Consider the following 24091-nt stretch of genomic DNA (forward strand, 5'->3'; position numbering starts at 1 on the left):
AGGGCTTTGAAGGCAGCTGACGGCTCCCAGCTGGCCAGGAACTCACTCGCGTGGCCTCTGCAGCTTCCTAATGTGAACAGGGTGGAAAACCTGGGCTCAAAGGTTGCCCAGAATGACTAAGAGAGGAAAAATCCCTCCTGCCACTCCTGTGCTAATCAAAGGGGTGTGGAGAAGAAGTTTCAATTCCTCACTGCCAAAGAGGAAAAGATAAATATATATGTATATATATAGAAATTACACAGCTAATTCCTGTATTAAAGAAGAAGCCTTCATGCCATTAAAATCAGTCTTGAAATAATCTTGCTGGTGGTGTAGGGAAGCTGAGCCAGATAGTCCAAGCTCCCTTGAAATGTCTTTCAAGCACATCTAATCTGTTTACTCCCAGGTTTTACTGCTGGCGGTACCTGGGACTTCGCCTCTGAGATTTCCTACAGTTTGTGATCCCAGCAGGTCAAAGTTTTCAAAGGTGGGGAGAAGAGGCAATCCCTTCCCTGCCTGTACGAAAGGTATGTGCCTTGGGGCTACTAATTTAGAACCAATGAATCAGGAATAAGTCACATAAAAACCGTCCAGCAGTGGTGTTTACAGAGCACCTCCTCAGAGCAGACAAAGGCGTGTGTCAACAGGGAAAGTGCCATGTAGTTTGCGTGGCTCAGCGTATTTAAACAGCTTTTGCAGAGATGTGAACATGTTGCCAGGGAAGCAGGAGCCTGCACAGATAGAGGTGCCCTCCTGCTCTGTACAACGGGAGAATGGAACTGCCCCTGCACTTCCCGCTTTTTGCTTTCATCTTTGCAGCTTAAAAATAGGCAGAAAAGGCAGTTCTTCCAGAGGCTGATTAATGGCCTTTCTGCACAAACTGCATTTTGCACATATTTAAAAATCTCGAGCTAGATAACTCTTTGACCTAAAATATAATATGCTCCTTTTTTTTCCTGATAGTGTCCAACATTTGTACATTTTCATACCTTATTTTTGAAGCAAGTCCTTTCTAACTTGAAGAACAAAGTGGCCAGGCTGTGGCTCTGGGTGCCTGTACAGCCCCTGCACCTGTGTGGCTGGTGGCTGCTCTGAGACATCACTAGTGCAGCTCTGGGGCTCACCAACACATCTCAGGCCACCAGGAGAGACATCCCAGTCTGGCTCCAAGAGGCCCAGGAAATGTGCCCAGCACAGCTCCCATTCCCATGGGGTGTGCTCCCTGGGGCAATCAATGTCATGCCCTGCCTGACATGAACCATTCCCCAAATTTTCTCTTCCCCAGAGCTCTGTGTGTGTGTGATGTGAGGCCAGGTTATATTAAGCCCATCGCTGAAAGGACCAGGGACGATGGCTCCCATGGGCACATAGCAACTATGCTACAGAAAGAGTGAAAAATTCAGGGAACAAGTGGCACTGTAATCCATCTTACCTACCCGGAATAGATGTATCCATGTACTGATCTCTATAAACACACCCTTTTCTCCATATGGGTGGGTATATATTTATATGCACCAGCCTCAAAATACCAGTACGTTTTTATTAGCCCCATTTGCAGATGGGGTGATGATGACAGACAAAGTGCTTTGATCCCTCTACGCTGCTCCTCCTTGGGAGGGGAGAGCTGGAGTCTTCTCTCCCCAGAAGAGGTAAGAGAAGGAGGTAAGTTCTCCCAAACCCCCAAGGAGCTCCTTGGTGCAGAGATCTTGCTCAGCTCTCACTTGGAATCATGCTGGCAAATAAACATGAAAGTGAAATCAGCATTGTGAGATAGTTATGCAAGAGCGGGCGGATCCCAGGACTCAGCCATTGTTCCAAAAGTTTAATTAACATTATGAAAGCTGATTAAAGGAAAATCTTTAACCTCCAGGGAAATCCCATTTTCCCTCACTTCCCATACTGCTGTAATTTTCACAATGTAAGAAGGAAAGTGTTATTTCAAGGCATGATTCATATCAGCTACAACCTGATCTTTGCCACAGTCATGTCCTGCATCTTAAATAATCGCCAGCAGTGACACCAGACGGGGACACTTCTGAGACAGCATTTTTCCCCCTCTATCCCATGACCTGAATTGCCATCATAATTTCTAGACTTTGTGTCATCCTGGCATGATGACAAGTGTTCACCCACGCTCCAGAACTAAAAGTTGGTTTCACAAGGACAGTGATACCTACCCAGACACAGCATCTCAGATACAAAGTGCGAGTGACACGCCACAGTCCAGTGTGGTAACAGCAGCGGCTGTTTGCTCTGGTCACCACAGCAAATTCCTTTGAAGGCAGGAGTGTGGAGCACCATCTCCAGTGACTCCCACCTAACCTTGAGCCAACCACTTACCCTTTCTGCTCTTTTGGAATTGGGGGCAAAGGCAGTGTTACCTCTCAGGGCACTGCAAACTCATGAATATAACCAGGCACTGGAGATGTTTAGGTGGAAATTGCTGTTGTAAATTATGTTAGTGGAGAGATTTACTTTCAGCTGCAGTGGGTCTGTGAGCAAGCACAGTCCCCCAGTATTTAGCTGTGTATGGGTGGCACATTACTTCTCTGCCCCTCCAGGACTATTTTAATTATATGGCATGGTCCATAAGAGACCTAATCCCAGGATCTAATCCTGGAAGCAACAGACAGCTGCCTGTCTGCCCTGTGTACTCAGAGAAGTGCCCTTGGGGCTGCAGTGAGGGTGATGCAGACGATGGGACAGGAGGACAAGCACTCACCCCACACACAGAGCAGGCACCTGCCCAGGGACAGCCCTGGTCACCCCCTGGCCAGGGAACCACCACCTTGGCCTCTCTGGCATGTGAGTGGCACTGGGCAGACCCCATGGCCCTGCGTCCTCTCCCGGTTAACAAGAATCTGGGTGGATTCTGCATCTACAGACCTCCAAATCTAATTAAGAACACACATGGCTCCAGTCCTTTCCGAGCAACAGGCTTATATAAATACATACACATATAAATACATGGTACAAATACAGCCTCTGGCAGCAGGAACAGTCTCGTACTCAGATCTTCAACAGTTCTTTCCATCTGTAGATCCTGCAGGTCAAAGACATTGCAGAGCTTCAGGAACTATTCTGAAAAGGGGAAAGATTATTTTTCCCACTGTTATCTACATGAACATGATGCAAAATCCATTTTAATTATGATACAACAGTGTCATCCTCACTACTCTGAAGAACAGGCACCACTTTTGTGCACACAGAGACATTAGTAAAGCAGAAGCTCTATTTGTAGCATGAAATTTCTCCTTCAAAAAGCACTAGAGGTAAACCAAATTCACGCCGTGAATACCAAGTGCATGAAATTCTGACTCAATAAAAGGCAGACAGCTGTGTTTTCTGATAAAAATGTTGCCTTTATTTTTTAATTTTTCTTTTCATTACCTGGATTCTGTGTTTGTCAGAGCAACAAAAACAATACATAGTTTCTTTGATATGCAGCAAATCTGAAAACAATCCTGCAAATAGCACAACACAAAAACTCCCACAAAAAGGGAAAGCTATAAAATTTGAGAGGCGACGAGGCTTTCAGAAGTGCCAGTTTCCCAGTGCAATGGCTGGAAGGGTGGCCTGGCCTGGCGGCAGTTCAATCATTTTGTAACGAAGGACAAATACTTTCAACATCCTGAGAAAGAGGGCGGGGGGACGGGGGCACGACTCCCTTGCTTTCCCTCCTCCTGCTATTCTTTCTCCTCCCTCCCCCCACCCCTTGGATTTTCAATAGCTCTTTAGTGTTTCCATCAAAGGCTTTTACCATTCATCCTCCCTTCTGGTGCCTGCCTTCCACCTGTCTATCCATCACAGCCCTAACCCAGGTCCCTTTCCCCCCCCTCCTTTGCTATTTTTCACGCGGTGGGATTTGTTTATAAGCTTCTGTATTACCTAAACTGCAGGGGAAGAGGCTGCTGGGAGGAAAGTGAGAAAGCAGGATTAAGGAGGAATAATTCAGCTCCATTGCATTTCCATCTGAACGGTCATAAAATGTGCAAATCCTGTTCCTGGGAATTTCGTGTCAGAGGCCTTCCCTGCCACTGCCCTTCCCGTAGCCCTTCTTTCTTTCCCTCTCATGGAAAAACAAGTGTTGGGAAGGATGACTGTAACTTCACAGACCCCAAAAGCCATGACGTGTGTGCCAGCAGGGAGGAGGCTCCTACCAGCACGTGTGCAGGGAGACACTCCAGATGTGGCCATAAACTACAGACAGTGGGGTGGGAGGCTGTAGGGATTGAATCCAGCAGGACAACAGGAGTGAGCAGGGAAAGGCTGCTCAATATGACAGCTCCCAACACCCCCAGCTAATTAACGAGCCTGGGTAAAACACAAAAATAACCTCCCAGGCTTGTTGGCTCTGTAAGTAAAATGTACAGAAATATGTGATTCAGACCCCAGCAGCTTGAAGAGTTTCTACTCTCTCATTTTTAGCTCATCGCCATCACAAGGCACCAAAATAGGCACAGGCCAGCTTTCCAGACCCCAGAGACCCACCAACAATCCACCTGTCAGCAAACTGTGAGACAGACGAAGGGCCACTGCTCTGTACAGGTCAATGGAGATTTGTCACTGATTCAAGCAGAAGTCACTGCGACCCCTGGGCTACCTGACCAAACACTCTCATAACAGCAAATAATGCTAAAAAGGGAGGTGGCCTCCAACCTGTCCCACATCCTAGTGAGCCCACAAACCTTTTCTTGATGGAACTTCATGCCATATCTGCTGGACCTGGCAACAGCTAGCAGCTATCTTCCACTTACAAACACATCCCGCAGATACTGCATATCACCCAGCAGGTAGCACATGTCAAAATAAGTTCCTTTGATTGACAGTTATTTATTATTTTTAAATAAAATGAGAATAGATTGAATGGGTTGCTCAGCAGCAGCTCAGTTCTTTGTTCGGCAACTTCTTGGACAGCTTGACCATACGTATGACAACACAAAATAAATTTCACTTGCTTGCAGTAGCAGTTGGCTATAAATTCAGTCCATTGATGATTTATAGCTCTAGCAGCAGTGGGATATATGAAATGAGAAGCCCTTTCATCCTTAAACTGCTCTGCAGTCTGGTAGGGATGATGAAAGCCATTGTTCCTAAGGCCAGAGGAGAGCAGGAGTTCACTCAGCTGTGGTAGGAGGAGGTTTGCAAATTGGGTCCAAAGGTGAGAGGAGGCCCAGAGACAGAGTAGCCCTTGGTTTCAAAGAGCAGCCAGAAAGAAATCCTTAATGATGCTCAGCCATGCTTTGTAGGTTGGAGGGGAGCAGTATTTCCATCAACTAAATGATCTCAACTCTTTGGCTTCCCTGAGGGCACTGCACCAGGACAGACTGGGATCACTCACCAGAGTCACTCTCAGATGTTTGTGTTCTTCCCACCCACCAGCAGCCCCGAACCTGAGCATGTCTTTGGCACAGCAGGTGGGATCCTTAATCCTGCAGAGGGCCAGCCCCAAGCAAAGATTAGCAGAAGAATCTGTTTTCATTAAAATCCAACCTACCATCACCATCCTGCCTGGTGGTTTGGTTTAAAATGCACATGTCCAGCTCTTGTAGCAGCTCTGCTTCTGCAGGGAAAGGGCAGTTCAGCAACCTGCCTCTTCACTTTCTAATGTCTCTCTTTTCATCAGCAAGTAACTAAGACAGACACACTGAGGAATGTTAAATGCACCTCCTCCTGGAGAATTTTGCCAGCAAGATCAATGGAATTGGGATTTTGCCTTTATTATGTTTCTTTTGACTGTGGAACTGGTTTGATTTTCCTCCCAGAGAATTTTTTTTTTTAAAAACCCCACAAAACAACAAAACAGGAGAAGACATACAAATAAACATTAATGCATACAGGAAAAATACAAAACTTAGCACCATGCACTCCCCTCATTATTAGACAAAGGTTGGGAAGGGTTCACAAGTGTAAAACGCTCTTGTGAATTATGAGATTACTGCTCAGTTTTCTTTCAAGTCGTGGGCTGGAAACAGATGGTGGCTGTAGCATTTATGATGGCACAACATGTTACTGCAAGCCTAGCCATCTCTCTCTCTCTCTCTCCTCTCAAAAATGCAGCTGCAAGGAAAGTTGTGGAAAATCACATTAATAGTCTCTTCCACCATACAGTTTTCCAGCCCTTCATCCCTGGCCAGCACATGGACAGAGCCATCTTGTATGCCAGCAAGAATACTCTCCTAATCCCTGTCCTGAATAGTTACCACTGACTGGCTTATTTCACAGCTAGTTAAAATGTGAGGTTTGTTAGCATTGTAAAAAAGCCTCCAGAAAACAGGTCCTTAAGGTCAGGGCAGATGCCATGTGATCCCAAGGGCTCCCTAAGGGAAACACTCAGAAAGAAGCCATCAGAGAGTCTTTTAGCTGTTTATTATTTAAACATTCAGTTCAGACCAAGTAGGTTGATTTATAAAGAAGCAGAAAGACAGATATAACAATTTCAAAAGCATCTTTGTAACTCAGGAGTCCAAATTTCACTTCCAAGCAAGAGTAGAAGCTTTCACAAGGGCAAAGGCCTCTGGATTTTTAGTCAGACAGCCTTCCAGTGACCACAGGCTTAGAAGGATCTGGGGCCCTGAAGATACAAAGAGCAACTAACCCCATATTTAAATATCTTGCCCGTACACAAGAAAAAAATGTCCATGTGCTTCAGTCCTGATGGAAATGCCTTGCTGCCTAAAATATCTTCATACCTGGACTTGAACACTTGAGCTGAGCCTGGGGCACAAACCCTCCACTCTCAAGGCACCACAGAGGACTCTGCTGACACCAGAGAATTCTTCAAACAGTACAAAACTGTTACCTGTTACCTAGGATTTCTGTGTGCTTTACATATGTGAAGCAATCCTGTATCTCATTGTTTCTGAAAGCATTAAGTCTGTGGGATTCCAAAATCAGTATTTTAGAATTACTTCTTCACTTGAGTTAATTAAGACTCTGTCAAATAATAATTTTTCCAGACAAGTGTCACTGGTGTATTGGAGTATCCATGTTGCTATTTTCACTTTTCTGGCCTCACTACCTGGTTGGGAACATCGGCACCAACATTATGTGTTCATCCTTAGCCACTCCAGTGTGCTCCTGCCATGCTTCCTGCACTCAGCTACACACAGGGCAGCATTTCTGCCCTCTGCGGTGTCAAACAGGGCAACTGAAAGCAAGATAGACTTTTACCATTCCCTTTATCACTTTTCACAGCTGGACCAGGAAGTTGCTACAGAAATTCAATAGTGTACACACTTGAAACTCCAAACAGCCTTTTGCCAGAGGTGATATGACCATACTGCATATCTGTCATAATTGCAAAAGCCCTCAGACCTTTTCTCTAAGATAGAGAAGGTGCCATTTCATTTTTCTTTTGGAAAACTCCTCCTGCAGGATTCATTAGTATCCTATGCAACAATGTACTTCCTGTAAGTACTGAAATATAAAGTGTATTAGAAGTTTCCACTTTTGTTTTTATCTTTTCCTGATCTAGCCTGAAAATTCTTTTGAAGTTCCTCAAAGTGTTCTTCATATATGCTTGTTTTAGGAAATACCAGATCACTATTGGCAAACTTCTCCTTAATTAAGTGAGATAAAGGAATCAAGATGATATGATCTGCTTGATTCCCCACCTTTTTAAAGTCCCATTTTAAGATTTTTTTTTTCCCACTTGCCTTTGAAAAGAAACATACTGAAGAAACTAAGGAAGGGGAAGGCCCAGAGAGGGCAAGCTTAGCTCTGGGCTCTCCAGTGTAGATGAGCTTACTGGTGGAAAACCACTGAATATAAAAGCTCTCCCTCATTCCTATGGAATGGTTTATTGAAAGGTTTCAGACCCTTCTGAAACTCACATCTCTCTGGACAATGCTTAAGAGGAAAAGACTAAACTGCCCTGTGTTAGCACAGGGCCTCAGCTCAGCGAGTCAACTCAGATCATGCCTACCCTTAAGCACAAGTTACTTCAAAGAAACATCTCTCACGACTCAAGTTCAGCTTTGCACTGTCCCCCTTGATGAATTACATCTTAGGGTATGCAGGGAGCTAATGGGAAACATTTGCACTCACTAACCCCAGCTGCAAGGTCCCAAAACCTGTTAGCTAAGTTACCTACACAGGCATAGCCCAAACACTCTGGATGGGCCAGAGGCTCTTCACAACAAATGAGTACAAGCTGTTAGGCAAGCTCTTCTGAAGCACCTCTACAAGAAACATATCCTAGAACAGTTAAATTTCGATTTAAAAGCAGTATTTGGGGCAATCGGTGAAGTACACAAGCTGAGCATTAACCTGCCCGACTCCTACTCGGCCTGTTGAAGAAACCACTCTATCTGGCATAAATTGCTTCTGTCACTTTTGCTGTGGAGACCCTTTGCAGTCAAGGGGAATTCAGATCTTGGGCAGGTTTCTGAGTAGCTTCCTGGCTCCAAGGAGACCTCTGAGCAGAATACTTTACAGTGGGTGAGTTTGGGCCAAGAAATGTCCTCTTTTCCAAGTGTGTGAGCACAGAGCCCTCAGCCCTCACCCACACTGGAATGCTGGAGCATCTCTCCTCCCTCTCCTCCCTCCTCCTCTGGCCTCACGCAGACTCCAACAGCAGCTGAGCAGGGCCCAGAGGTGAAATCTGGCCTTTTGAAACTTCCCTGGTCTTCAGGTTAAACCAGCACCACCTTTATACAGAAAATGCTTGTAAAGCCAAAGTGCTAAGGAAAGGTGAAGCATGGCTGGAGTGAAGGGGGCTCCCCAAATGAAATGTCTGAAACCTAAGGTTTGAGAGCTGCTGCCTAGAGATAGAAGGCAGAAGTCACAGCGACATTTTTGGGTCAAAATTAGTCTCTCTTCAGAACAAAGACAAAGATGTTCTGAAGCCAACAAAGTTTTCTTGAAAGTTACGTAAAAATGAATTAAAAGTGGATGCCCAAATCCCTTAGACTGCTGAAAAAATTCCAGCTAGGGATGTCCAGCAAGTCTGGAGGGGTCCTTCATACTTCACGGAGGTCTAAAAGTTTGAGTTCATCCCCAAAGGGAGCTGAGGCCACACAGCACTTCACCCACAGGCCTTCTGTGAACAGAGTCTTTCTTGTGGTCAAAGAGGGGCTATCTTGAATTTATGTCTTACTTCTCCCCTTGTGAGCAAGCAAAACAATTTCTATGAGTAATTCTACCCACTAATTGCCAAGGAAAAGTCTGGTAAGAAATGCTCTGCATTTTTGACAGGTCAGAGGCTTCCCTAAACAAAGTTGCTGTTTTATGTTTTCTATCAGCACATGTTCACATCCGGGGTCCTCATTGAATTCCAGCGTGGATGAGTCTCTGTGGGAAATTGCTTTTCCCTATTTTCTTGTTCTAACTGCTCCAGGAAATGAGTCTATTTTTACAACAACACTAAACAGCAAAATATGAAACCATTATCTGCTTTGTGGCAAGAGTTTCGGGTCAGTTCTCAGGTAACTGTCACCTCCAGGGAAGTCAATGGAGTTGTATCTGTTCATGCAAGGTATAGACCTGACCAATTATGTAATTGGTTGATCAGTTACCAGAACACAGAGCTACCACAGGCCTAAGGAGTGTCATGTTTTCATGCGTCTCAAAGTTCATCCAAGCCCTGATGCATTGATAAGTGAAGTATTCCAGTATTATGGTCTGTAAAGATGATAATTAACTGCTGAAAGATTTAAGCATGAGCCTTCTCTATGTACATATGCTTTGTCACTGAATGATCCTTATAAGTAGTATCTCTTCCGGATCCTTTTGTCACCTGCCAAACAAACCAGGGTGGGATTTTCAGAAGTGTTTAAAATGCTTTTCTCCTATTTATTTGTGATTGCTTTCAAGAATAAAGATGTTTTCAAAATCCCTGGAGATTTCAAGCACTATGGGCTCAACTAAATCTCTGTGTGCTTCTGCTTTTTGCACGCCTGATTTAACAGCTCCTCTGAATTCAAAGCTGGACGGTAAACCCAGTTGCCTTCATTTACGCAAGATCAAAGATAGTACATAGAGGCCAAAACACCAGATCTGATCTGAAGATGAGTGTGTAACACTTGTTACAAACTTGGCTCCTTATTTACTGGTTTCAGGGACTACTCCAGCCTTCACATGTGAACTTATTTTCTCTTTATGTAATCAAGTGTGCCTTTCTTTGTGTATTATATTTAAGAATTTGGGAGACATCTGGCATGCACAAGTATCAGTCCAAACAAATTCTTGAGTTGCTCAAAACGCAAACCAAGTCAGATTTGGTGGCCTGCAAGTAAGTCAAACATATAAATGATTTGATTCCTCTCTACGGGAAGAAGTAACCCTGGAAAAATGTGAGATGAAATCTTCAAGTGACAGAAATTCTATCACCAGGATGCTCCCAGAATTTCATCCATGGATTAAGAGCTAGACAATGAATTAGCACTTTCTTACCTTCAGGCTGGGAAAGAGGTACTCATGACTTTCCACCTAATTGGAAAGCTCACCAAATGTTACTCGAGACCAGCATACAGAAAACAAACTTAGAGACAATATCTAAGGAAAACAGAACCTAACCTATGACTTGTTCTTTGATTTACAACTGTGATTGTGGGCCCCACCTCACAGTCATATGCCATGGCAATAGGCAGCAGTTCAACAAGAACCAGTCCTAACTTTTCACATGTTGTAGTGATTCTGAACTACTTCAGCACGTATTTTAGCCTGACGCAGCAAGTAATTAGAATGACTAAAGGGACAGGTGGCATGCCACAATTGAAAAAAGAGCGATTGAGCCTTTGGTCTTGCTTATCCTACCGTTCTAATTTTTTTTTTTTAACCAAAAGTTGCAAAATTTCTCATTAAATTTGCTCTCAATAATTTCTCCCATCTCAAATTTGTCTGTTATCAGCACAACTGTGAGTTTTCAAACTATATCCTGAGGTACCCCAACAGATCTGAAATGGGCTCACTGGCATGAGTGACTGCAGTCCCGAATCCACCCATGCCAAGAAAATATTTTCCCCAAAAAGAACAAATATGTAATTCAAAATGGCAACCTCCATGGGAGGAGTGGCACACTCCAAGCTGTTTTCCTAGTTGTATATACAAGTTTTGTTACTTCATCTTTGGGGTTGCTTACGAAATACTTCAACACTCTGAGAGCACAAAGACCCCCAGCCCACAGCTGGGATCCTGTGTCAGGAAGGCACACACTAATTAAAAAATAAAGCATCAACTCTGCTCCATTTGCCTGAGGTCAATGGGATGTTTGTCCAAACCTAGGAGCACGCTCAGGCACCAGTTTGAAGATGAACAAACACAGGCATCTCTTAAAAGTGTTTTTCCATGTTAGGGCCTGGGAAAAAAAAATTCAGATTGAGCCCATGATAAAAACAATTCCCCATGGAAATGTTACCCACACCATAAAAGGAAGGAATCACACTGAACTGACGGAGAATGAAAATTGTCTACTGAATTTTTGTAAATTCCCATAAAATCTGAGTCTTGTTCTATGTGCATAATTTTGACTGTAAGTCATGAAAGGCTGACTCCTAAGAGAAGCAGGAAATGACTGGCTCATGATAGGATAAAAGGCTGCATAATTGCATGGGCAGAAAGATGGATTTTCATCAATCACTACATTCTCTGACAATATGGCAGTGGCTTTTGATCATGTATCCAATGCACAGTAATTAGGCAAAATGACTTACCCTCAATCTTTTCAGTATTTAGCTCTAAGGGTGCAAGGATTCATTCTTGGAAAGGGAAGATGGTCGTGTGATTTAGGGCACTGGATGAGCACTCAGATCTGAGTCCTCTCCCTGGTTCTGCCACAGCCTTGCTGTATGACCTTGCACAGGCTTTTCTCCATGCCTCGGTCTCGCCTAAAATGGGATAACAATAGTTCTTTATTTCAGAGGACATAGGCACACGAACCAGCTCAAGGCTGTGCCACAGAGATGCTACAGCAAAGAGCAGCACAGAAAAGCTCACACATGGAATAACGCCTTGCTAATAAAATGCGGGAACACAGACAATAATTAAATTGAGTAATAAACACAAAACATAGGCTGATTTTTGAGGAATGCAACACTGATATGCTTTGTACCTGGAATTAAAGGAAATTTAAGTGGGATTCATATGAGTTGACCTGACTCTGAGATCTGCCAGCAGCACAAGATGTGTATTAAAAACACCAAGGAAATTACTTCATTCAAAACCTCTACGTGGTGTCTGTTTTAGAGCAACCATGATTTCCAGCCCAAGTGAGGGTCAGATAACTATCCAGAACATTTTCAAAGCCATACGAGGGCCTACAAACATGATTTCCTTCGATTTACAGTAAAATATGAGCATGCAAATCTGAGGTAGTTTTGAAACTTCAAAATAAAATCTGAAACATTCAAATTAAAACATAAACAGGGCCACTGATCCTAATTAAACTGTCAGATGTCTGGAACAGCTTCAGTGCCACTATTCCAGCATCACACTGATGCTGGAATTGGACAGCGCTTTAGCAAAGAGTCTTCAGCAGTATTTTTCCAAATGCAAAGATGAATCTTTTTCTCGAAAGCATTTATTTGCCTTTCATGTCAGGGGTCAGTTATGGACCTGTGGGTCTGGGAGAGAGGATCTCAGGGTACATGCCTAGATAAACCAACTGATTTGGACACCAGCAGATCAAAGGCTGTTCTGTCAGGCAGGAGGAGAGAAAACAGATGCAAGACAATCTTAGGAAGGGAAAATCATTTCTGAGTTACAGAAACAAGAGGGATGGTAAAGTCAGACAGAGAATAGCTGGAAAACAGCCCACAGAAAGGCAACATGGACCTAAGGAGGACAAGCAAGCGGAATGTTGAAGCCCATTGGAAGGAGGATGCTGTTTCAAGTAAGAGTAAAAAGCCTAAATCCAAAGTGCTGAAGCTACCTGGGAACCTGGGAGAGGAGCAACTGCCTGCAGTCACCATGCACTGCTTAACAAAGCAGATGCCAGGCAGGACAGAGGACGGGAAAAAAGGAAAGTAAACTGGCACACAATCCTTGGTTTCACTCAACAAAAGCAACTGAACGACAGATCTGGAAAGGCCAAGCACTGAATTAAAGGTAAGGAATTGACCAAAGAATCAGTGACCATGCACCATAATCCAATGCTGAGATTTGGTTTGGGTTTGACATCTCTGTATGTCCTTTCTGATCAGACAAGACTTCAGAAAAAGGCACAGTCAGAACAAGAAGTTCTGGATCCCCGGACAGAGGAAATTAGTGCAGAAAGTAAAACAGAAACACATTTCACCCCCAAACTGCTGTCTACAATGTGGAAGGACAAAACCAACAAGGTGTTAAAGCATTGCACGGAAGTGCAACTTTTGACAACCACCACCCTCAGCTCCATTAAGCCCCCTACTCACCCCCCACCCCACAAATAACAGAGTTGTCCATCAGATATCTTGTGGCTCCAACTGCTCACACCCTTCCCTGTAATACTCCAAATGCAGCACATTATAAGTCCAGAGGGAGTCCACCTCCAGCAGACAGCAGAAGAAGATAGGACACGGCATTCACGAATGCACAGAGAACTGTTTAATTTACAGCCACAATGGTGAAACAAACCATTTCAGAGCTTGGACATTCAAAGTTAAGTCTGACACTCATTCTTATATTCACTTATTGTGCTTAAGTATTAGAGAACACAGGATTACATTAACCATACACGACAATCTGAGATCCCTGCGGGACCGAGGAGTGGAAGGGATGAGCAAGAATGAGGGACCAGCCCCTCAAGTGGTGTAAGCTGGTACAGCTCCATTGCAGGCAACGGAGTGATGGTGATTTACACCAGCTGAGGATATGGCCCTTGAAATGTCCAACTTAACTTTGAATTAACGACTCCCGTGTCACAACCTTTAGCGTCACTTTTGGTTGCATCTGCCACTTTGAAGGAGGACTAATCCCACAACCTGCCACGGTCCCAAGGCTGGCGGGTGAGAGCTCAGCTGGACTACAGGAAGTGATGCTCATGTCGTGACACTACTCCTCACAATTTAACAGCCATGGACTGCATCCTCATCTGATGTAAATTAGCTTGGGGCCATCTGAAGTCAGAAACATTTGCCAATTTATAGTAGCTGAGAACATAGCCCTGAGATTTGTGTGTTTTCTGCCGCATGCTGTATGAACACTGTGCTTGACAACAAAGACTCATGTGCGTTTCATTCCTCGTAACAAAATTAACTCAAGACTACAAGTCTCAAACAAACGGCTATTGGAAAAGTCCCCATTCAGTCTTCACTCTCTCCTGGTGTGCTGAATTTGGCATAACACGTTTATTTGCTGGCACCAACAGAACCTCTCGGTTTGCTTTGTTTTCAAGACTTTGCTACAAGGCCAGACTCCCTCGTGATGTAAATCAGAGCTCCAGGATACCCAGGGGAGTCACTCCCAAAGAGCTGGCCCACAAACCCAAACACAACCTTCTCATGCAAGTCCAACCACAGGACTCTTTCCAAGAGTTGTTTTGCAAACTATTCCACTTAAGTGACTTTGACATCCTTTCATACCTGCACAGTGTCTGAGTGGGTCACATAATGCTTTTCATCTACATGATTTTAATGGATATATGTTTGGTTTTTTCTTTCATTAGATATCTTAAAAAAAAAAAAAAAAAGGAACGGAGCAACATTATTGGCATCCCACTGAAACATAAATATATAAATTACATTTTATACACTTTTTTAAACGCAGACACATACATTCATGTGCATAACATTGTGAACAGTACACTTAGTGGAAAACAAGCACAGACAATCTTAGTTAAATGTATTTCCAGTTTTGGTGCTCAACAAATACACTGGGAAAATGATCACAAAATAGAACGGTGACTAACACTATCTCTGCATTAGCATCTGAAGCCAATAATGCCTGTTAGCTAACATTGCTTTGTTTGGTTGAATTTGGACATAGCTACAGGAACAGGAGGGGAATGTTTGAACTATATTTAGAGAAATGGAAAGGTTAAAAATCTTGCTCTCTTTTGTTGTTTGAAGGTTCTGCAGTTCATTCACATTTGAAGATATTTTTATTTGAGTGGAAACACTGTCTTCAAGACAAACCTTTTTGCTGTTCCAAACTAAGAAAACTCTTTCATCTCTTTGTAGATGTTTCACAAATAAAAGAATCCAGTAGTTCATTTTACATAGCCAATGTAATAATCCAAATAAAACAAAGGGTACATAATCCAAACTACTGGGGTGGGGCAGTGATTTTGGCCAAGTGAGTAGCCATGTCATATCTGGCACAGCCCTAAATTTCCAAAGCAGTACAGAAGGATTTATCCATGTGGCTCCCACTGCAATCTGTGGGGAACTGAACATTTAATCCTTTGGCACTTTGAAAATATAGGAGCTGTTGCCAGAGTATTTTATCTGCCCTGCTATAGTTAAAATAGATTTTGATGTTATTTGGGCTATTCTTCTACAAAAATATGACCACAAAATGCTTTTTTTTTCTTTTTTTCTTTTTTTTTTTTTTTTTTTTGGTTCAAGAAAACATAGCAGGCTTTCTCAGGTATATAAAACTGTTAATTTTTAGATAAAAATACAAACTTCACCTTTACAAAAACACATATTTCTGTTGAATACACATAAAGCATAACATTTTACCAAAAATAAAGAATTTTAGGTTTTGTTCAAATATTTGCAGCAAGGTAGTTCCCATGCCACCATGACATTATACAATGCGCAGATACAAGAATTTGTACATTTCACACAGCTCCAACATGTGAAATAAAAGTATCTGTATACTGATAAGAATGACAATTGCTAACACAATATCACTAGTAGGCAACTGGCATAAGTCTTAAAGAAAAAAAAATAAGGATTTTTGCATGGATATCCTATGATTTGTTTACGCACATCTCTCTTTTTTTTCTCTTTTTTTTTTTTTTTTTTTCTTTTATGTAATGCTTTAAATTACGGGGGAGGTTGGGGAACATAAACCAAGAAACGTCTAGAAAATTATGCATAGGTATACCATTTTTATTTTAATACATCTCATTAGTTTGCATCCCACTAGGAGAAATACCATAATGTTTTGTGTTCTGCTTATTGTTATACCAGTCTTTTATATGTGTTATTGGCAAATGTAGTCCAAGAGATAATAAAAAGCTAGGCAAAGAGTAAAAAGAAAACTTAATAATCACTTTATGGTGTAAAAAAAAAAATCCACTTAAGGCTCCCCAGAAGGTTTTTTTGTATAGACTTTTAAAACACCACCAAGCAAGGATGTATTGTTCTATAGTGTTTGCGTGGCATTTGATCATTTCATACATTCCTGCTTTTTTTGTGCCTGAAGTCCACCAGTGTCCATCCATCTTCATCAAGAACGCAGGCACATTTCTTGACGTAAAGCACCGTTGACTGCTCTGACAGAAATCCACTATTCACTTAGATTTTTGTCATGTTTTTGAGTACTTTTGGTATCCTCCATTCATTCAACTGTCTTTTTTTCTTTTCTGTTTTTCTTTCTTTCGTGTTTTTTTTCTTTTTTGGACAGGGAAGCTTCCTATTGTTTCACAGAGTGCTACAATACTTGCTTTGATGTCACATTAAACAAATGTACATTGTCTCTTTGTTCTCATTAAGTGTTCTTTTGAGCCAGTTTTTTCACACAGGAGAACAAATAAAGTATACAGTCAATAAGCACCATACATAGTAGGTTCAGGAATGTAACAAACCATGTACATCCATGTCCCAGAGAGAAGTTTTTTTTCTAGCTTATTTTCACCTTACATCTGCAGGAGAGAAAAAAAATACAATAACTCTATGATTAGAATCAAAGGTCCTGTCCTTGAAGTAGATGACTTAAAAAAAAAAAACTGTTCTGCATGAAGAGTCACTAACCTGGGACAAGAAGTTCTAAATGCTGTTTTGATTGAGTTTACATGCTCACTTTTAAAGTTGAATTTTAGAAAATCTTTGCTTCTATCATACTACTCCCAAAAATACCTGTTAATCTGAAACAGGATATCAAGTTTAGCATTCTTTAGAAATGATACATTGGTATAAATGAAAACTGCCACTGGGAGTTCATGTGCAAAAACAGGGGCTTGAAATTAAATTCACCATCCTCTAGGCGTTAGGCACAGACACTGCAAAATCAAAATCATTCCCACTCCAAATACCAGAATCAATTGCAAGTGCTGCAGTTTACATACTTTCAAGTCATTAAGAAATGGAAATTCCATATTTAATTTGGAATGTGTGTCGCCATCATCATGCATTGCTAATATGTTGGCCAAAGGATTTCAGTCATTTTTGCACTGCGAGGGTGTTAGTTTTTCACTACACTGAAAACCTCATGAATTTTGATGACTGACTATCATCATCCTACTGAGACTGAACAGACCAAAAATAAAGATCTTAATTTTCTGGTGTAAGTAACACAGGACTCTGCAACACACAAAAATAAAAGGCATTTCTTAGCATCTTTCTGGTCAAGTAAGCAGATCATCAGACTGTGTCAGGTGCATGTGCAATCAACCCCAGTTCATGCCAGAACATGGGTTTGATGGTCACACAAATAATAATATTTGCTGTATGAGCACTCAATGTTTCACAGCCAAGGACTGGGAACACAACGATTTGTAACCTGGCAATTCATTCATGCATTATCACGTGATGCTTTGACCTCAGAAATCAATAATAATGAAACACAAGCAGAGGCAATGGAACTTGAGATTTCAGAAGCTGAAGTATTAGCACCCTCCAATAAAAAAGAAATAAAAAAGGAAAGAAAAGGAAGTAGCTCAAGAATGTAAGATGCTGATGGTGATGTGGAGCTTAAAGGGAAAATACCAGCAGGTAGAATTATCAAAGCCAATCAAATCTAATCTCTTTGCAGCCTTGAGGTAGCAAGTGTCAAGATTTTGAACAGTGATTAAGTTGAAGTGATGATATTTGATTAAGTTTTCCAGTACTTGTGCTATTAGGGTGTTCAGCATATAGGTCCTACCTGAATATCAAATAGTTCCAGTAGGTTTTATGTTGGTTTTAACTTTTTTCGTTTCCGTTTTTTACCTGATTCCCTAGGCCTTCCTGTTAACATAAGGGCAGGGCTGGTGAAAAGCCCTAAGGTAATGCATTTCGTGCAACACTGAAGTCATAAATACTCAAACGGTTTACATTTCAAAGAAATCTCATTATCCTTTGCATTAAAGTAATAACTTCATAACGTCTGATTTGACATTGAGTTTACAAAGTAATTACACAAAAGTAAAGAAATAATAAACGAAGTTGGCATTGCACACGTCATTCCCAGGATCCATCTATAATTACTGTTACCATGCAGTACTCAACATTTGCCTTCAGCTCTGGAGTTGAGCTATTTTCAGCTCACCATCCACTTGCTGGGTGCAAGTTTTGTTCCTATCAGTAATTAAATCCTAGAAATATGTATTTTTCCATTATAATTCTGCCCCAGTTTTTACACACATCAAAACCAAAACTTTTGGTCTTAAAATCATAGCTGCATAGTCTGTGGTAATTAAAGACAATTTGGAAAACTGAAATTGATCTATTGAAACTTTTTTTCCAAACAGGAGACACAGAAAATGTATCAAACCATACTGACATTAAAAATAGCCACTTTAAATGTGGTTTTGTCTAATAACTCCACCTAGTTTCAGCTAAACATTCAGCTCAGATTATAAATTGATGTACAGTAAAATTGCAGCAGAGGTCTAACTTTGCTTTTATAGAAATTTTAACTCCTCTGTTCTGTACATAGCAGCTGCAGTTTACATTTGCTCGGACCAGGTTTATGTCTCCCTGCTGGATGGAGCCAGTACAGAAAACCCTTCCTCACCCAGCCACCTACAAAATCTATCACCTTCGGGCAGCTTTCCTCCTATATTTACCTGCCCTTCACTGATTCTTTAATTTTGGGCTGATTCTACTGCACCCTTCAATTCCCTGCAGAGGTGCAAAACAAACTTTTGAGACTTCCTTCAACCAGTATCAGGAAAAAGGGAAATGTGCTTTTTACCGTAGTGGGTTTCCAGAATAAGTGTGATGAGCTCTGCATTGATTGCACTGTAGTAAGTAGATCAGAGCCAATGATTTTAGATTAATTCAAAATGATTTTATGAAAGCCAGATTGAAAGTAATTTTTCCCCACAAATCTTTCCCCATTGTAACTCAAAGGTTGTCTTGACAAGGCAAATTTAGGTTTAATGCGACAACTGACAAATTCTTGAGTATGCATACGTAAGGAAACAACAGGAATGAGCAATGTTGTTTCCAAATTAACTCCTTAGCCTTGAATCCTGAATTTATTCCCGAGTGCTTTACATTAATTTCATTCATATTTTCCCCAAGGTCAAGTAAATCTCAGTGTTATCCACAAAGTCTAAAGAAATTAGGCAACAGAGTTCATCCACGAGCAGCAACATGACAACCTTTAACTTAGTGAAGCAAGACCTGAACACTACTGGGCATTTACACTTATTTAAAGGCCAACCTAAGGAGAAGTGATACACATTAAATTTGAAATCCAAACTCCTTATACAGCACAAACTGGCCCTCATTTGGCATCTTCAACACAGAGAAGTAGCTGGGAGCTTCTCTGCTGAGTTCACTGTAAGCAACGTTTGCTTTACTTTCTTTATTAATATAAAAAATAAGGTCCATATGAAATCAGCATTAATGCAAAAATAAAAGGAAAACATACCAGTTTCTTCTTCTCTATAATCTGAATTAGTATTTGATGATGTACAGGTGCATTCCATATGCTCTTCTAATCTCACCAGAACTTCTTTTAATTTTGGTTTTTTTCTAACATACTCCACTTTTGCCACCTATAAAATATGATGAGGTATGTACTGAGACACATCAACATGATTACAGTTCAGAACTGAAGACAGATAACTATATACCTCTATTTTTAATGTAGCCAAACCCATATAAAATGTTAGCATACTAATCTTTTATCTTAATTGTGCATCGTGTAACTATTTATTGCACAGACTATTTGTTTATTCAAGTTCAGTAGTTCGAAACAATTTTCCCCCAAGAGATAAAACAATTTCCCATTCATTTTGGTTTGATGTTTTAAGCAACTCAGTTTCCACATGTATCACAATAAACTTCTATACAGATTCAAATCAGTGGTTATTCTTGTAAACTGCCATTTTTAGCACAATCTTCTGTAAGTGTTGTTAAAGGCTGACAGTGAAGGCATTAGATTGGTTTGCAATACATTTTATTATTTACAAATTGGTGTCTCCAGTGCCCTCTGAATGTGAAGTGCTCAACCCTACATGACCAGGATCTGAACATCACCTTAGAAAGCAGTTTCATTCCTACTCACTCCCTGCAATAACCTGGGGCTTGTTCACAAGAACTCTCAAGCAGAGTTTTTAGGTCCAAGGGAACTACCACTCCTGAACTGGGTTCAGCCTTTGGCTTTATTGGGGAAAGCTGGCAGACAGAATATTTCTCCCCAGTCCTTCCAACTGTTCACAACTGCACTGCTCCACTTCTGGCATCCTTAAATCAAAAAAGTCTGGAGGGCAAGTTGAGGTTGGAGGAAGGATCATGCTGGAATAGCTCTGGCTACATACAGATCTCTCATCTGAAGGAAACCAAGGCAGAACAGAAGGATGTTGGGGTGGGGGGGATACTGAACACGAGGACATCTTGACCCACAGGTTGGTAGCCAGGAGAGGAGGAATGGAAGAGAGGGCACAGAACTGATGTTCTAGAGTGCTGAAATGGCTCGTGACATGCTGGGCACTGACTTTTGCTAAGTGTAGTGGGCATGATGGTCAGAGCCATGCAAAGAAATATGGCCTAATGTGGGCAAGGAGAGTGCTAGAGAGTTTGTAAGGAGTCCAGTGTTTAGCTCTCAACTGTGTTGAACACTGCAGAAGAGGTGGTGAGCATTTGCTTGCAATGGAAATCACTGCAATTAAATCATGGCTTCTCAGACCTACTCATCTGACAATAGGGCACTGCAGTGTGGCTGTCCCAGCAAACAAGACTACAAATCACAGGGATGCTGTATAAATGAGGAGAGGGAGCAGAAGGACAGGGGAGGTTGGTTGTCTCTACAGAAGTTACATGACAAAGCCATAAAGGCTGGTCCATCCAAAAGCTCCAGTCACTACCAAATAAAGCATCCACAATAACACTCCCAGCCATGATTTCCTTGTGTGTTTGGTGGGGATTCAACGATCCAAATCAATCTTCACACTGTGAAAATCATTCCCTTGCCCTTTCAAAACCAAAACAACATTGCCACAAAATGAAAGCGGTGTATAGAAAAACCCATTCTATTCCCAATTACAGAAAAACTCTTCTGGCTCTGGGGTCACAACTATGAAGGGCTTCTGAATGCCAGTGAGAGAAGCTAGAGCAAAATCCTGGCCTTTCTAAAGCCAGTGGGAGATTTGCCTGAGCTTTCACAGAGCAAGGAGTTCAGATCCACATTTTAGTCACCACCCCTTGTGTCAACAGGATCTGGAGATGATTTTCATTTCATCCAGCAAACAAAAGTTAGAGAGACAGATGCAATAACTAAAGTATCTACATTAAAAGGTATCTTCTGAAACTGTGAGATCTCCATGTAAACAGATGAAGAGCTGGCCATGACATACCAGAACACTTTATCTGAAAGAATAACTATGGGTTGAAGCAGTATGTTTCAAAATTCCCTATCAGAACCTAACTCCATCAAGCCTTTGAACACAATGATTTGAAAATGTATGGTACAACTGAGTCATCTGGCGTCGAAGGATGACTAATTCTTAAAATTTATGAAAACAAACAGTAATTAAGACACCTCCATCATCAGAGACAAAGAAAAGGACCCAGCAATCACAAAACAGCTCTCAGATCTGCCATGCTTATTACAGCTGTTAGAATAAACCAGTCTCATTGAAAATTACACGCAACAAAAATAAACTGTAATCAAGCTTTTAAAAGCCTGTCCTTGTTTCGCTTGGTTTTACAAACTGAAAGATATATGCAGTTCCTGTGGCTATTTGGTATTAAACAACAGTTAAAAAACAGAAATGGTAATACTTTGTAGAAGATCATAAGGAATTTATGCAGCAATTTAAAACTGGTTTTTAGTATTGTAGTTAAAATACAATCCAGCACATGTTCCACTGCCCTACTTCACGCTCCACAAGTTAAAGGAATGTTATTTTGTAGATGTTGCAAATACTGGAAGTGAAGCAGCACAAACCAGATAAGCTGCTGTGTCTGTGTCACCTGGTAACACCTGCTGCCACACACAATGCTGATCTACAGTGATGAAGGCTGCAGGTCACATTTTCAGTGGAAATAAATAGGGGTAGCTGTGCCAACAGCATGGGGTTTGGCCTTGTGTACAAATGTTTTTTTTTTTTTTCTTTGTATTTTTCTGCCTGGTGTTCATGTTGTACAGTTTCTCAAGTGTATTACACAGAACTTTGAGGTGGTCAGTCCTCTAATGTAACAAAAATTTAATACCACAAACCTTCCAGATCCAGAAAATACCACTATATAAAAACTCTTTGAAAACAAGACAGTGAGATAACTGACTAGCTTCTCAAATGAAGCTAATAATCAGTGACAACACACTTGCATCAGTGTAGATTCTAGGTCTACATCCTGCAATACAGTGTATTACAGCTAAGTAAAAATGAAAATAAAATCTGCTAAAAATATGTGGCCTAATGGAAATATCATGGGAACACCTTTTTTTTGGAGATTCTCCAAGAGAGATGAAATCAAGGATTAATAGCAGAGAAAAAAAAAACAAACAAGACTGTAAGCAGAAATGTCCAGAACACCTCCAGTATGAAGCTAAAATTTATCACAGGCAGGAGCTCGCAAGAGAAGTGTCAGTGCAGAAAGTTCCTCATAACAGCAGAACTCATGCGGCTGATACCTAAATACTGGATGGAAACAAGCCCAAAAAGCAACTGAATGAGGACACTTCTTGGAATCATCTACTGCTTCCATACTAAAATAACTGCATGCTGATACAATGGAGGGAAAACCTGTCTGTGAGGAAGATGTGAGTCAAGAGGGATTGAAGGACCGGGGAGGCATCAGGAGCCTTCAGGGCCTGGCAAGTCACTGTTGCAGGGACACGAGGGCAGGAATGGCTGTGAGCGGTCTCTGTGTCCCTGAACAGAGCAGCCAGATCCTGCCAGGCTGACAGGGTTTCCCATGCTCCAAGGACACCTCACTGCTTTTCCGCCTTCACCTCTGTCAGGGTTTCCTTTGTTTCTCCCATTCCTAAACTGACCTTTGATACCTGGTCCTGCCTGCAATTGCAGTTAAGCCACAGCTCAATCCAAGTGCTGCTTATCTCATTCTTCCCGCCCCAATGGCAGAAGAAAAAAGGTTATTAAACCTGCAAATGTGACATACATTCATTTCACCTATACATCCCATGTGTTCTGCAAGGCCTTTCCAACCTGCTGTGAGGCTGGGTAGCTCTGCTGAACAGCTCATCCTGAACTCCAGCATTTTTTCCAACCGCTGAACAACCCTCCAGTGACAGCTGAGGAGCTGCTCCTGCATTCCCTCCTGTCCAGCTCCTTTTCTCTGCACCTCACCCTCACATTAATGTACTCTAAGTATATACCAGGTTAAAATTCCCCACATCAGATCAACATTGAAATATGCAGAAATGGCTGAAGCTGGTAGGGCTTCTGCTCAAGGCCAACCTGAGGCAAAGCTGAGGGATATAGAGTAATTCAGCTCTTGTTTCTTAATTTGCATATAAACATTGCTGAGAACAATCATATTGTTCAGCTTGGCTATTCAAAATTAGCAGTATAGGCAGGATTTGGTCCACAATATTAATGATTTTCTGCCTCTGTGATCAAACCCACCAAGAACATCATGCTCAAAAGCCTCTTGGGAAGACTCTTGTTCAGAACCCCACAAATAAATTATGGTCTGGTACTTGGTAAGTACTTGAACTCACTGGACAGAAGCAACAGGATCTGCAGATGTTACTGAAATGCTTTTGCACACAGAGGAGAAAATCTCTCTGTAACAGACACCAACACCCCTAACTCCCCCATCCTTATCACCATTGCTCTATAAGGAGAGAAATAGAATCCTTTCCTTCCCATCAAAGAGCAGCTCCCAACCAGCCTCTCCTGTCTCTC

At 41.7% G+C, this 24091-nt stretch overlaps 1 protein-coding gene and 1 long non-coding RNA gene across 9 annotated transcripts in view; one reads left to right on the top strand and one right to left on the bottom strand.

The window, feature by feature from the left end:
• Window positions 1-1786: 1786 nt before the first annotated feature.
• The window catches only part of PDGFA (platelet derived growth factor subunit A), a 36798-nt gene continuing 14493 nt past the window's right edge, over window positions 1787-24091 (bottom strand). The window contains exons 5-8 of one of the 8 annotated variants that reach the window (XR_011004619.1): window positions 19648-19774; window positions 17925-18014; window positions 16821-16927; window positions 16451-16711 (exon numbers count right to left, since the gene is read on the bottom strand). Coding sequence is in view for 6 of the 8 variants with exons in the window: in XM_068207025.1 (XP_068063126.1) it covers window positions 11674-11807; window positions 19648-19774 (261 nt within the window). In the remaining 2 variants the exon portion in view is untranslated. Of the gene's footprint in view, window positions 3061-3811; window positions 6040-10739; window positions 11279-11633; window positions 11808-13480; window positions 16712-16820; window positions 16934-17924; window positions 18015-19647; window positions 19775-24091 lie in introns of those variants that run through there. The other 7 variants (XR_011004618.1, XM_068207025.1, XM_068207024.1 and 4 more) reach the window with 7 other exon arrangements.
• LOC137483719 (uncharacterized) lies at window positions 16711-19749 on the top strand. Its single transcript, XR_011004620.1, has 2 exons — window positions 16711-16927; window positions 17925-19749. It is a non-coding gene; the product is annotated as an uncharacterized lncRNA (long non-coding RNA).

The sequence above is a fragment of the Anomalospiza imberbis genome, chromosome 16, assembly GCF_031753505.1.
Source record: "Anomalospiza imberbis isolate Cuckoo-Finch-1a 21T00152 chromosome 16, ASM3175350v1, whole genome shotgun sequence".
Classification (NCBI taxonomy): Eukaryota; Metazoa; Chordata; class Aves; order Passeriformes; family Viduidae; genus Anomalospiza; species Anomalospiza imberbis.